Source organism: Rhinolophus sinicus, chromosome 1 (assembly GCF_057876585.1).
Source record: "Rhinolophus sinicus isolate RSI-liver-muscle chromosome 1, RSI-T2T, whole genome shotgun sequence".
Lineage (NCBI taxonomy): Eukaryota > Metazoa > Chordata > Mammalia > Chiroptera > Rhinolophidae > Rhinolophus > Rhinolophus sinicus.
In genome coordinates this window covers 30,167,436-30,183,116 of record NC_142501.1, presented here as the reverse complement: position 1 = coordinate 30,183,116, position 15,681 = coordinate 30,167,436, and the positions used below count along the sequence as shown (strand labels likewise).

At 42.3% G+C, this 15,681-nt stretch overlaps 1 protein-coding gene across 2 annotated transcripts in view; it reads left to right on the top strand.

Moving 5' to 3' along the window:
• The window catches only part of GRIN2B (glutamate ionotropic receptor NMDA type subunit 2B), a 420,646-nt gene that overhangs the window by 337,914 nt on the left and 67,051 nt on the right, over nt 1-15,681 (top strand). For both annotated transcript variants that reach the window (XM_074325986.2, XM_088798080.1), the window contains 3 exons: nt 12,748-12,950; nt 13,697-13,868; nt 14,080-14,233. In XM_074325986.2, the coding sequence (XP_074182087.1) occupies nt 12,748-12,950; nt 13,697-13,868; nt 14,080-14,233 (529 nt within the window). The remainder of the gene's footprint in view (nt 1-12,747; nt 12,951-13,696; nt 13,869-14,079; nt 14,234-15,681) is intronic.

Below are 15,681 nucleotides of genomic sequence, written 5' to 3'. Positions count from 1 at the left end.
ATAGGTAAGAAACAGCATAGTGTGTTACGAGTATTATCAGTTAAAGGCTAGAATCCTAAAGAGATAAGACAAAAAGAAAGCAGGAAGGCAAGAGAGAAGGGGAGAGAGAGAGATAAGAGTTGGGAAGGGGGGGAAGGGAAAGGGGGCAAGAGGGAAAGGGAAGGGGAGAGGGAGGGAATGAGAAAGATAAAGGGAAAATGTAGAGAATGTATTCTCTTCTAGAAGGTTAGGTAATATTCCATAGGGGAATGAATGGGCACTGACAGTCTTCGTGAAGCATAGGGATGGGGTCAGATCTATATTTTAAGAGCTTGCTTTTGGGGCCAAGCGGAGGATGAACTGGAGGAAGATAAGACTGGAGGTGGGGAAACCAGTTAATAGTAATTTAGAAATCCAGGCAAGAAATAGAATATATGAGAATTGAAGCCAGTGAGACCCTTTCCTGCCATTTCTACCCTCCGAAGCTGGGGGAAAGCATCTCAGTGAAAAAAGGAATGACTTTGAATATCATAGTTTGGATAGCATAGTTCAGAATATTCCAGAAAAACTATTTCCTGCATATTTAACAGGTATGCTTACCCACAAAACAGACCTTTTCTGGCTAAGAAGAGGTTGTAGACCCCGGACAATCTTAGACTGAGTGTTATTATTAGTAATTTTGTCCTCTTTTTTGTGGCCTTAGTAAGATGTGAGGAAACTGTTCTGTGAATTCTTCTTGGACACACATGACATCTTTTATGATTTTTTTTTTCTTTTCTCTAGTCTTTTTTCCTAGTCTTTTTAAATTATGATATGTTTTCAATGACTTTGACCTCTTTTCTTTGTGCTCCCTTGTTGCCTCAGTAATTTTTATGTGTCTTTTCAATGTTTATGCCTTGTTTCTTTTCATATATATTCACAATCTTATGCCTTGGATTTCCTGGATGATCACATTCTCAGCTGTGCTGCTTTGTTGTCCCTGAAAACACATTCATAATCATCAGGGTTTACATTCAGATTTGTGGTCTGGAAAACACTGCCATTAGACTTATGCAATATGTTCTTTATCCAGAACGTCTCCCATTACTTTCTTTTTGGCCCTTGTGCATGAGCACCCTGCCGTGCTAAAAACAGCTCTCCCCAGTCTCATCTGATGATGTTCTGCTCCAGTCCTGGCCATTTTTTTCTAGCTCCTGAAAATCTGCATGAGAACCTGATTTTGGTTGCTTGGTTGGTTCACTGAATGTGCAACAATTGGCATAATTTTTCTTAGTGTCCTGAGGTATACTTGAGAGAGATGCTAGCTTAGCGTGTCTAAGATTTATAGATAGATTCCTGCATTCCTGCATATTTGCAAATGACCTTTTCTTTCAACATATTACATACAGTTAAAATTCAGAGGAGAATCATGAGGAGGATGTGATGTGACTCATCAGGAGGCAAAAGACAGCGTGAGCTGGGATCCGTCCAGTAGTGATTGTTTGAAGAGCAATATGATTATCTTCGGCCCCAGGGATCTTCCATGATACCTCAGTGCCTTCTAGGTGGTGGCACTGCTTGTATACCTTACATCCTTCTGCTGCTCAGGACCCCTATGGTCTCTAATGCTACGGCAGGTCTAAGGCACATGGGGCTGCCTAAGGAGAACAGGACTGGTGGGCTCTTCTGGATCATTTACTGAGCATTATTACTACATGCCTGGTACCATTCTTATGTGTCTTATCTAATATTTGAGGCAATTAGAGGAGTGACAAAAAAGCAAAGACTCTGGTGTCAGACTGCTTAGGTTCAAATCCCACTTCTACCACTTGCTTGGCTTAGGGAACTCCCACGTAGTGATCTTATAGGAAGCTTCTGGTCATTGGCTCTTAATCCTGGGAAAGGATTTGTGACGGGGTGCATGGGAGTAGAGAGAATCACGGAAGGCATGGAAATGACTGGATCTGGCAGCAGGGTTTGTCACGTGAGACACTTGCCAAGAGATGCCAAGTGATCTACTGAGTGAGATTGGCTGCAACTGTAGACACTGAAACTGTCCAAGTAACCCCCATGAGGCCTGGGGGCTGGGTAGGGGATGTAGCCACAGGTCACTTTTGGACTGTACAGCAGGAACCCGAGCTGGCTGTCCTGGCCTAAACCCAGGACTCTGAGAGCATGAGTGGAGGCCTCCTGTTTCTCCTTCCCTAAGGCCCATGCAGGGAGGCACTTGTCTTAGGAATGGCTGTGGAATCTGCCTATCACTGGTGACCCAACCTACTTCCTGGCTCCTGATGTGTTCATAGAGAGCTGACGACAAATACCACCACTGCCAACGCAACCACTCTCATTTAGTCAGTGCTCACCATGTCCCAGGCATTTCACAAAGCGTTTTGTGTGCATTATCTAATTTAATTTTCACCAAAACCCCATGAAGATAGTTATAATTATTATCTGTTGCCATTTATAGATGAGATAAAGAGTGTATTATGAAGACGGCTTTGATTATAAAGAATACAGATCCAACCTGAACTAATTTAAGCAAAAGGCAAATTTATTATAAGAATATTTGACAGTCTCACCAGAACCCAGAACAGGAATGTGGCTGAGCCTCTAGAATAGCTACCAGCCAGGACTTTGATGCTCTCATTTATGTTGCTCACTCTCATTTGTATATAATTTTCCCTACCACTGGCTTCATTCTTCTGTCTCTCTGTTGGGCAGTTTTCGCCATAGGGTACAAAATATGGCTGCCCATAGCCTCTGAGTTTTAAATAATCATAGCTTACAGTACTGGGGTGAGACTTCATCCTTTTTGGTCCTAAGCCCCAAGATCCCCAGGATCTGACCCAGCCGGTCAGATCTCAACCACTAGCTGTAGCTGGGTCAAGGGATGGACGTGGAGATGCAGTGACGTGCCAGCTCCCACAGGACCATGTGGTTGGAGTTGAGGAAGGGGCAGCTCGCAAAAGGCAGGCCTGAGCTAAGAAAAGGGGTGGCGGGAGAGAAAAAGTTAGAAGGGTTAGGCAGAAGATGGTTGTTTGGAAGACAAAACAGCAGGCATCCATAATACAAAATTGAAAATGTTAAGGAACTTGTCCAGAGTCACATACCACCAAAGACAGAACTCAAATTAGGCCTTTCTGACTTTAAAGTCTTTGCACGTAACCAATGTGACAAATTAGAATAAAGCAGTGGAGTGAGTGAGTGAATGAATGAATACATACATACATTCATACAGATACATGTAAATACTAGTGAAGACCTTATCAAATCAATGTTCATGTCAGACCATTCTGTTATAAGCAGAACGGTCTGACATTACGCACTTTTGTTCTACCCTGACAACTTGTCATTTGAGGATAAAGGTAGAGAGTAATGAGAAGCTAACCTGATGATGAGCAGTGTCAATGCACAAAGCCTGCAGCCCAGATCCCCAAAACAGGTGATAAGAGCACCCCTAGAGCCCACCCACATGCATCAGTCCTGTCTGTCGACTTCCCTGCTGAGCTGTGTTCTGGAGCAAGCCAAAGCCCGGGGCAGGTTGTATACAAGTCTACTAGCCTTGGTTTACGTATGAGAGGTCTCTGCCTGGGTCCCCCCTGTTCCAGAGGATGGTTCAGGACTCCTCAGTTTTGGTGTTCAAGAGAAGGAGTCTTTTCTGAGAGAAGGTAGATCAGAGAAGAAAGTAGAACTCAGCTGTCAGTAACTGAGCTCCTCTAAGGACCCAGGGTTGCTGGCCAAGCATGGGGAGTTGGGGCTTGGGAGGTTTTGAGCCCAAAGGAGCCCCACCAGATATTTCTGGAAAATGTGTGGAATCTTTCAGCCTATTTAGCAAACTATTTACAAAATGTTCTGACCTACAAGAATTAACCCCCTTTCTAAAATATCCATTTTGTCCTAGGCAGGGGTTTATGGACACAGAACACCTGGCTACACGGGACTCTGGATTCATGGCCTTTTGCAAATCTAGAAGCGTCTTAGTATTTTTATTCTTGTGATTTCTGTTGTTATTTACACCCGAATGAAAATATTGCATGAAAGCAAAAGAATTGCATAGAGTTTACCCTGACATTTTGAAACAAATTGAGTTAAAAGTTTGAGGTGTTGGAGTTTCTTCAGTATTTCTCCTTTGCCACTTGTGAGCAAAAATTATGTTTCGGGAAGGAAGTTAGGTGCATAGTAATTGCACTGTTTTCAATAGCAGGAATAATAGTCATAATGAGGAGGGGGATAAGGAGAAAAAAATAACACATACTTGCGTACAACTAATACCTTATGTGCCAGGCACAAAGAGAGGGAATAACTCGCCAAAGATCACACGCTTGTTGGCAGGTGACACCTGCATTCTACTGCCACCTGCCACCATCCTGCCTGTCTGGCTCCCACGTGGACTTCGTTGCCACTTGCCATGAAGCCTTTGGACACAGCCATCAGTTGCAGTTTTGGGAATCCTGAGGTGAGGGTGAGAGGCTATAGGGCTAAAGCAGACTCTTCTCTCTCAGATCACAGAAAGGTGAAGAATAGAGGTCGGGAATATTCTTTTGACGACATGGCATGATGAAAGAAAGATGAGCTTTCAGAGGCAATCAGATCAAGCCCCTCAATGAGCCTCAGTTTTGTTCATCTATATTGTGGGCATAACAATATTTACCTTTTTAGAAGTTAGAGACAATGAGATGCCATAATTCTATGTGATGTGCCTGGCCGAGGTCCTAGCCCATTATAGCTATAATTACTCTACTATTATCCCATCTCGTGGTGTTATCCGAAATGACCGTAACTGTTCTCTGGGGCCGAGGGAGTCACCAACTTCCGTTCCTGGCACCAGATTCTATTCCAACTCACAGCTTTCCCATCCCTTCACTCTGCAGAGCAGGAGGTGTGGAGGGAGAACAGAGATCTCTCAGAGGGCAACGCCTGGCAGCAGTTGTGGGATGTGCACTGTCCCCAGGGAGCTCCAGGCTCTCTTGGGGAGGCCGGGGTCAGCCAGGGATGGAAGCTGTGGCCTGAGACGACAACCAATGTCTTAGTGTCACTGGGAGAGCCACACAAGTGCCAGGCAAGAATGGCTGATGGGCCTCCCTTTGGCATTTGTGCCCAGAGCCACTAGTCCCTAGCTTAGTAAGTGCCGAAGCAGTAATAGGCCAAGGCAGTCATGGATCAAATTTGAATGTGGAAATTATTTTCAAATGCATTTTTCAAACATCACTGAGCATGCAAATGATTAGGACACGAAGCAGCCTGCTGTGCCGTTGGCCTTGTTAGCTATTCAGTGCAGCAGATTGCGCCATTTTACCTTCCAGCAAGCCACATGGAACTGAGTCCAGCCAGGGCAGCGTTATAGTCCGGATGCTGAAGAGACAGAATGAAGGCAGGTAGGATGTGGGGCAGCCTTTCCCTCCTATGGCCTTTTCTTGAAAAAAAAACAATCAAGTGGTATCTAGTGGAGGTTCTGTGCAGGGTATTGATGTATTTTTCCCTCCAGTGACATCAGTCAATAATTACTGAGAACACACTTGTTCAAGCCAGTACAAGTGACAAAAAAAGAGGTAACATAATGTAGTCCCTGCCTTTGAGTGCTTAAAGACATTCAGAGACAGGATTTGTATATCAAACTATGGCCAAAGGGAGCAGCTCACCCACAGAATTATTATAGAAGATCAAATAGAGTTTTTTCTCTGGGCAGGAATGACCAGGGGCAGGATCATGGAAGCCATGAGGCCTGAGAAGGGCCGAGAAGGATGCAGAGCATTTGAGAAACATGGGAGGGGGTGACAGAAGAAAGACTGCGTGTGACACAGAAAGCAGAACTGCATGTCTGTCACACACACTGTAGAAACAGCTCCATGCAAAAGTAAGAACAAAGAACTCTTTGATGGTAGGGTAGATCCTTTTTCTCCACAGGTAGGAAACCAAACGTTCTATTATATAGAGAAAGGCATGTTTCACTTCACAAGAAAAAAAGTAAAAGTAAAATTTTGTGCATTAAAAAAAAAAACAGAAGGCAAATTTCAGAGTGAGAATAATGTCTCCATCATATTTGACAAAGTGTTACTATCATGCTACCCCAGGAGCACCCTACGAATAGGTAAGAAAGACAGACAACTCAATCCAAAATGGGTGAAGGAGGCTCACGCCTGCCCACGGACAGCACCAGCACACAGAGGGGAAAAGAGGAAATTGAAATGGCTAACAGATGTGCAGAGGCCCTCTAGCTCACTGACAGTCACGGAGGTGAAAATGAGAGTCATTAGATACCATGTTTTATTCTTCAGATTGGCAAATGTTTCACAGTGATAAAAGTCAACTGCTGGCGAAAATGTGAGCAAGGAGCGCTCTCATCCTTTGCTGATAGGAATTTCAATGGCTGTAAACCTTTGGTAAAATAGTCTGGCAACATCAAGCACATTTAAAAACATAAATGTCTTTTTATTCTGCTTTTTCATTATGGGGAATTGATGCCTTGCAAATACCAAGGTGTGTATTATGTATTTTGGTTAAATTTGGGGGGAAATAGCCTAAATATTTATGAATAGGGCTATGACTAGCTAAATTGAGGCACAGTCATCATTATGGACTACTATGCAACTATTAAAAGGAGTTAGATCTGCTGTCTGTTGAATTGGAAGAAAGCCCATGATGTATAATTAAGTGGGAAAAGCAAGTTGCAGAGACATGGGTCTATGATGACCCGATTTTGGACAAATGTACATATACATGCACATTTACACATATCCTCTTCTTCATGTATATGCTTGTGTGTATGAATATAGACAATGGATGGCCATACACCAGAGTGTTCAGTTGGTTGTAAGAGATGGGGCGGGGGGCGGTTAGTGGAGTGAAAAATCAAAGGTGAAAAATCCTCAGAGCTAAGTTATGTAGCTTTGGGGCAGGAGAAATGAAAGTGCCCTCCTACCCTCAGATTTCTGCTCTGTCAGGAATCTCAGACCTGCCAGGGTCAGCTGCCTGATGTGGGTCCACTTGGGGACAGAAGGCAATGCAGATTCGGGCTGCCTTGCAGAGACTCTGCCTGCCCCTTCAGTTTACCCAGGGAAGTGCGATGTAGTTTTAAATTTTGCATTTTAAAAGGCAGATGAAGGCTTAAAATAAGCAGCAAGAGTTTAGTGTTAGATCCAGATGTCATCTCAAGCAAGAAACAAAAATGCTTTGATTTTTGAAAAGTAACCTTTGACTCCTAAAGAGGCTCTAATAAGTGCTTTTGTTCCAGGATCTTAAAAAGAAATTACTTTCTGTGCAGATGACAGAGGCAGCCTGGGGAGACCAATGTCCTCTGCTATCTGTGCAAGGACTGCAGCAGCATTCCCAGCAGCCATGCCCTGCCTGGGCCCCTCTCTGTTCTCCATGATGAGACATTCATGGAAGGGACAAACTCAGAGGCTTTCAGAACAAATACTGTCCCTGTGGTCTTTTCTTATGTGTGACCTTTTTAGGGTGCTAATTGGTACCAATTTCACTGCTGGTAAAGGAGGAAATCTGTTAGCAGAAAGAAGACTTTGAAGTCTAAAATCACCACAGATTGATTCTCCAGAATTTTTGTAAGGGAAGGCATATGGAATAATATGCTGTAGGTTTGTGAAGTAGGCTTCCTCCTGAGGAGAAATTCCCAGCTGAACAGGTGTTCGGCTTGTACTGAGAGACCCAGACCAGAAACCCTAAAATGACTCCATGTTTTCCTGAGAAAACTAATCAGAGATTTTTTTTTTCTCTTGAGAAAGATGATTTCCGTCCTCAAGAGATCTTTTTAAATGTTAGTGTGGCAGAGAGCTGCATTTTTTTTTATAGACAGATGTTGTTGTTAAATGTACTTGTGGTAATGATGTTTGTTTAGTGCTTATCTCTAAGGAATTCGGAGCACTTTATAGCCATTTTCTTCATTATTTCTTAGGGTTTTTCTTTTTCCTGATCATATTTTAATTGTGACTATAAATTCTTCATTCAGTTTTTTTTCATTGGATTTCCTCTGAAAGACCTCCCATTAACGTCATTTCCTACTACTGTCTGCATTTCCAATATCATATACTCACACTAGTTCAGACACCCTAGAAAAACAGTCAGGATTTTTCCTTTCAGTGTCTGAGGCTTCTCTTTCTCTCTTTACTATTCTTCATCTCTCTTAAAAACTTTCCCGTTTGTAATATTTTTACTATGTTTCGTCTCCCTTAAAAGAAGAATTGCTTGAAATAGACCTTATTCTTCTACATACATAGTCTCTATTTTATTTAATTTTTATTGTTCACTTATTTCTAACTCTCTTGATCCATCAAGAAGTTGAGGTAACTAATTTGAGCTAACTAAACATGTCCTTTAACATGATCATTTGTGTATTGGCTTTGTGAATCTGATGTGCATAGCATATTTTTTTTCAATTCTGTTTCTCCTTTTAGTCCTCAAGAAATTTGTTAACTTTCTTTCACACTGCAATAATCCTTGAAGAAACAACAAAAAGGAATCATGACCTATGACAAGCTAGGCTGTTGTAAACTTCCCTTTAGGAAGTAACCACTAAGAACACCTTTTTACTGGGCTCTAAGCAGATGGAAGTGTAGTAGAGAGCCTCTGTCCTCAAGAGATCCTGGGATCACAAGATTATGTGGAAGACACCTTAGAAGTCACTTCCTTATTTTACAGATGTGGACACTGAGGCTCAGAGAGTTTTAGAAATGTGTTCATGATCACAGAAACACTTAGGGCCATGCTTAGAATTTTGTTTAGGAGACAAGACACCTGATAGTTAAAAAAAATATATCAATAAATAAAGTAGTAAATAGCATGAAATAATGAATGATTTGGTTATTCTGGGTAGTGGTGAGCTGGTAAATGTTTAACAACTGGAGGCAGGGGTGGACAGAGGAAGCCCTGATTTGTAGTGTTTGCCAATTTCATGGTGCCCATGGCCAATGTCAAGCTACCAACCTGACACAACAAGTTGCGAAGAGATAAGTACAATCCATTTGACTCGTTAGAGTAATAGAGCTCATCTGGCTACAGTGATCAGGTCTTTAAGGAAGAAGAGGAGAACTGGGCTAGACCATTTCTCTTCACACATCATACCTTTCGGTTGTGAAGGACTATCCTTGGGCTTTCCATCGAGTGGCTGTAGGACTCTGCAACTTAGCTCTTGCTTTGCCTCATTGGATAAAGGACTCCTCACTTGATGAGCTGTCACTCACATTACAAGGTCCAGCTGAAAGATAAGAGTCTCCTTCTAGTTTTTCCCCGACCCTTTCCAAAATAATCACTTGAACCCCAGAATACTTTATATATACCTTTTATTAGGGTCATTACCAAAGCCTAACTTGATATTAATGTCAATAGACTGTCCTTGGAGGACAGGGACCATGTCTTACTCCTTCACTGCCCGCAAAGCAGTGCCATGTGGTGGGTAGGAGCCCAAGCTCTGGACTCAGACTGTTCAGCTTCAAATCCTGACACTGCACTCACGAGGGACTCACCTCGAGACTGTGAGCCAGTCATCAAAGCCCTCTGTTCTCATCTGTGAAATGAGACAGTCAACAATAAGCTCCATCTCACAAGTTTGCTGTGATGATTAATGAGACTACTAGATGTGTTCAGTGCCTAGCACCTACTAAGCCCTCAATAAATGTTACCTGGTATTGTTATCTCTAGCTCCTAACCCAGTGCCTGGCAGAAAATTGGTGTGCAATGGTGTTGGTTGAATTGTGTTAAAGCAAAGCAAGGATATGATCTAGCTAGCTTGACAGGAAGCTGGGAAAGAGCATGCTAGAAGGGACTGCATGAACAGATTATTGTCGGGGAAATGAGAATGACATAGTAAATCAGAATCAGTTGATCATAGAATTATAGGATCAGAACATACTTGTTCAGCTGTGGTATGATAAACACAGAGCAGGGAGGGGTCGTCCATGCCTTCCCCTCATCCCATGTGCTTTGCACTGTAAATCTATAAATATACCATTTGATATTGCAATAGCTTATGTAGTCTGCTGTTAATGTAAGTGTCTCCTTTTCAATACTGTGCAGTTGCTTTTTTAAAATCTAAATGCTCGACTTTAATTATAAATACTGTTAAATTTTATTCCACTTGGTCCAGTCCATTATGCCAATTAATTCCTATTGCTTCCAAATTTGATTCTGCAATGCAATATATCTTCTATCCAGTCTAGCTTGTTATCTGCAGTTCTGTGAGTATAACTTCTGTTTTGTTTTCTGAAACACTATACAGGCCACTTCTAAGAACAGAGTTCCCTGACATGTCACTAGAGAACTTTTTCAATGTTGGCATTGATTCATTTTTTAAAAATCTTATTTTTTTCTTTTTGGATATAGATTTTAAACTCCTTTCAAATCTATCAAAGTATACAATAATCTATATTATATTTCATCTTGTTCACAAGGGTGTCATGAAAAACACTGCCAAAACGCTATGTCTGCAGCATTTTTGTTTCACATACTGGAAGTCTATCAGAAAAGAAAATGCAGCTAGCTTGTTGAAACCTGTTCCTGATTAACCTAGGTTAGCTCCCAATACCAACTTCATTTTCCAACTTGAACAAAGGATTCATGTTTCAAAATAGTGAAGTTAACTGGATCAGATAAGACTCAATGCATAGACCTTGACCATCTCGGTGAGTTTAGACACCATCCTGAGGATGGTGGGAGGTTGTTGAAATTTTTGAGTATGTATTATATGATCGAATGATGTTTTAAGAAGAGCGTCCTGGCAGCAGTGTTCTCAGTGAACTGTAGGAGGAACCTTATGTGAGGTTTGAAGTGGCCTGCAGTAGTCTCAGAGTGGGCTACTGGACCACTGGGCTAAGTTAGTAGCAAGAATGATGAAAGACAATAAATTTGGATTTAAAGGAAAATATCCAAAGGGACTCTTGGGGGGAAATGATGGCAGTGGAAAAAATAAATAAATATAGGTACTTTAAGACTTTCAACCTTTTTCACATCATTGAATACACAGAAAATACTATCACTTTGGCTACTGGGGTAAATAAGACTGCTTGGAGATGGAGGTGACCCAACATCATGAGCCCCCAGGGCTGGCTCTCCTCTTCCCCAAGCCGCACCTCCCCCTAACCACAGACAGAAGACATTAATATCTCCACATGGCTGGGAAGGTGTTTGGACATTTCTGCTTTAGAAATAAGTAGTCTTAGCAATATGAGGAAAGACAAATGCACCAAAATGAGGGCCAACAGTACAGAGAAGACTATACCTACAAAGGAACGCAAATGTTTTGTTCAGTGTATAATTCTGAACACAGAAGTGATATACGGCTTATGCAGTTGGAGGAAAACTAGCATCAGGGTTAATTCTAAACAATACAGCCCAAGACACCAAGCCACTGCCTATGTTATAGTGACACAACAAAACAAGGGCAGTTGCTATGTAGGCCTAACTGGACATGGTAGTAGGCAACACCTACTATGTAGGTAGATTGGAAGGTGATATAAACACACTGAGGGAGGCACTAGGCAGAACCTGAGTGTAGAGAAAAGCAGAAACAAAGATGGAGGGAATTTTGGTTTTGTATGAATAAGGAAATCTAAGCCTGTTAATCTAAGCCTGCTTGAGAATTTATGAAATACAGTCCATTCTTTGCTCCTTATTGATTTATATAATAGTTTTGTAGTCTCAGTGCCTCACCTGTGCTCCTAATTTGCATTGCTGCATGGAGGAAATTATAGACTGGGAAAGTGCAAAAGCTTGCAATCCATAATTCCTTGTGATAATTGAAGATGTTTGGTTATAGAAAATAAAAAGGTTTTTCCTTCGTTCTTCAATAAACTCAATGACAGAGTGAGAACAAGAACCCACCAACAAGGTCATGCAGATTCTACTATAAAAACAGCATTGAATGGTTTTTCTAAAAGATAATGAAACCCCCACATTTTTCCTGATGATTGGCAGCAGGGCCTGATTCCAGAGGGACCCGCCTTTCACATTGGAGTGTGTGCGAATGGTGCTCCCTGAAGTTGGTGCACAGCGTGTGTGGCCATATGTGACAGCTCACAGAAAGACCTATATGATTTATCCCAGGGCTCCCACCCAGCCCAGCAGCAGCATATCTGCATGGACCTGTGGAATTCATCACCAGCCCAGCCACACTCCCTTCCCCAGCCAAGCTGTGTCAGTATGCTCTAATCCTCACTTACCATTTTATTCCAATTCAGATCTACCCAGTTCTCCACATGACTTCCCACTGCACCTCTATTACAAGCCAAAACACATCCTTCTGGCTCATTTGCTTCGGTCATTTTGTTGACCTTTCCAAAGATATTTGCCACACTCACTATCATGCTCCTTGTTACAGTTAAAAAAACAAAACAAAACAAAACAAAAAAACCAGCCACACAAGGCAGGAAACTGTCATCCTCCCAGCATTTGGTCCAGGCTTCAGTTTTAGCACTCCCCACACAGCACTGCACACATTTATTTACATTTCTGACTCCTTCACTCAGGATGAGCTTGATGGAAGGCAGAATGATGCAAGGGAGAGTGATGCTTCTTTGGGTCACAGGGCTTAACAGGGTGCCCGGCACATAGTAGGTCCTCTTTTAATGTTTGGTAAGTGGGTGAGTGAATGAACAGATTACCTTTCTTAGATGTGGACACAGTGGTCTCCTTTTGAGCATATGGTTTTCAAAGGATTCTTCTCTCCATTATGTACAATGGCTGCATCTGCTGGCCTTTGTTGAACAGCTTCGTGAGTGACGCTAAGAGAAGCTGCTGTGTCTCAGACAGTGGTTTTTGAGTCTTTTGTTTATCCCTGTGCAGGTCGGGAAATGGAAAGACAAGTCCCTGCAGATGAAGTACTACGTGTGGCCCCGAATGTGTCCTGAGACAGAAGAGCAGGAGGATGACCATCTGAGCATTGTAACGCTAGAGGAGGCCCCGTTTGTCATTGTAGAAAGTGTGGACCCTCTGAGTGGAACCTGCATGAGGAACACAGTCCCCTGCCAAAAACGCATAGTCTCTGAGTACGGCACCTTCCCCAGTGGCTCCGGGTGGCATGGGACGGTCAGATTTGAGCCAGCTCTTAGCACATGGCTGGCCTGGGACCTGAGGCATGGGGTGAATTGGGCACCATGTCTGATTTTCAGTTAACATTGAGCAATGGAATTAATGGCAGCCCTGTGGTCTGATCATGACCTGGGAGAATTTCTCCTAATTATGCTGACGTTTCCTTGGCCTTGGCCTTGCCTGGTCTCAATGACTAGGGCTTCACGTTTATGTAGATTTAAGTTCTCCATAAGTTTTAAGTTTTCTTAGGCCAGCATGTCCTGAAATTTTGAGGTTTAGAAACATTTTAGAAGTACGTAAAACGAATCTATGCTATTAGAAGTCAGGATAATGGGTGGGAAGTGCCTGAAAGGGAGAACCAGAGCCCTCTCAGGGTCTGGTGGCTTTTCTGCATCTGGATTTGGGTGCTGGTTAAATGGGTGGGTTCAGTACATGAAAATTCATTCAACTGAACCCTTAGGGTATGTGTACTTTCCTAATGAGTATTATACTTCAAAGGAGCATTAAAAATTGTGAGAACACCTGGCTGCCTCTGATGAGCTAATGAGGGAATGCAATTCAGTGGTCTGATTTATGCCCTCACTAGGTCTGAGACAAATAGCAGGACTGAGCTGTAAACAGGGTTGGAGTTTTAATGACAAAGGGTAATATTTTCCTTCTTGTAAAAAGCCTTCTTTTGTGTTTTGTTTCTTTCACTGGTTAGGAATAAAACAGATGAGGAGCCAGGTTACATCAAAAAATGCTGCAAGGGGTTCTGTATCGACATCCTTAAGAAAATTTCTAAATCTGTGAAGTTCACCTATGATCTTTACCTGGTTACCAATGGCAAGCATGGGAAGAAAATCAATGGAACCTGGAATGGTATGATTGGAGAGGTGAGTCTCATTAGCAATTAAGGGCCATTTCCATTGCACTTTTATTTTGTTTCATTTAGATATAAAACACTCATTTTATAAATTTTATAAAATACCAAGTAGACTATACTGTACAAAGAAAACCCCGGTAGGGCCGTATTTTCCTCATGGTGGCCCCGCACCTTCCTGAATGTTCTAATTGCAGCATGGCGTCTTTCTTCTTTCTCCCCAGGTGGTCATGAAGAGGGCCTACATGGCGGTGGGGTCGCTCACCATCAACGAGGAACGATCTGAGGTGGTTGACTTCTCTGTGCCCTTCATAGAGACTGGCATCAGTGTCATGGTGTCACGCAGCAATGGGACCGTCTCACCTTCTGCCTTCTTAGGTAGGTGACATGCTTGCCAATGTGAAGGAAATGGACTTGAGGACAGGTGGATGGAATGAGGAACAGTGACACATGGCCAGAAGGTTGTTTCAACCAGAAGGTTGTTTGCTAGGAGCTTAGCTCAGCCAGGGATTTCATTTTGGGGACTTCAACACTGATTATTCTCCAACCTGAAAACTGAAGAACAGCCCTCAAAAATAGGAAAGTATGATACCTTATAAGAAAACAGTGCTGCTCTGGTCATCAGGGGTCCTACTTTAGTCTCATCCCTGCCGGCTACTCGTCATTCAACCTTGAACAAATGTGCTTTATCCTGGGACTCAGTTTTCTCATCCATAGAAGAAGGCATTTCGACTTGCTGATGTTTGAAGCTGCTTCCTGCTTTAATAATTTCTAATTGTGGACGTCATTGAAATACCTATTTTTTAAAATTATCTTCAAGAATTGAGCTCAGTGCTACCAAAAAATGTGTTCTATTTTCACATGAATTTTCTGAGGTTTTGCCAGATAACGTTGATCTGATTCTCCCCAACACCCCGCTCCATCCTTTCCCATACCATTCAGTTCTTCCCCACTCTCCAGCATCACTTATGTGTCAGAAGCCTCAGATATCATATAAGACTGGGTGAGATAAGGCCAAGATTTCAATTAGATGAGGTCTTTTGTGAGCTCATACCCCATATTTTCTTCAGAGGCTGTGAGAACAAGGGGTTGAAAAATAAAATGTCACCTTGAAAACAGAACACTGGGCTAGGGGATAGGAAACCTGGTTTGGATATAAACAAACTGTAAGCCCTTAGACGAGTCTCAGTCTCTCTACAGGACATCAACATTTTCTTCATGAGGGTATTGGAATAGACAGTGACTAACATTTCTTGTAACTCTATTTGGGGTGGGGGGTGGGAATTATTTAACTACTACACTACAAAGTGGTGTTACAGGTTCCATAGAATTTTCCTATAAATTACTCAAGTTTCTCAGCCACCCTTCTTACTCACAGTGAAACAAATCCTGGCCCTGCCAATTTTACATGAAATGTTATTAGATAGCACACACTGCATTCATGAGTCCTCATCACAGCTTTACGTATTTTATTTGCTTTTTCCTTTATAAGGATAATTAGAACATGAAGATATACAAACAAAACTACATTCCAGTTCTAGCCCTGTCAGCATTACCACTAACCTTAACTTCTGAACTGAAAGAGCCAGCGATACATTGGTACAGCTAGCCCTAGAATGGCATAGAAATTCCAGGCAGGTGTGTGTGTGTGTGTGTGTGTGTGTGTGTGTGTGTGTGTGTGTGTGTGTGTGTGTGTTTGGAGGAGGAGCAGTTAGCTAATTATAGGAATAAGAGAAGCCAGCCTTTGTTGAACCCCTCCCTGCTATGTGATATGCCAGGCATTACTGAACAAACTTTGATTATATTATCTCACGGAAACTATTATT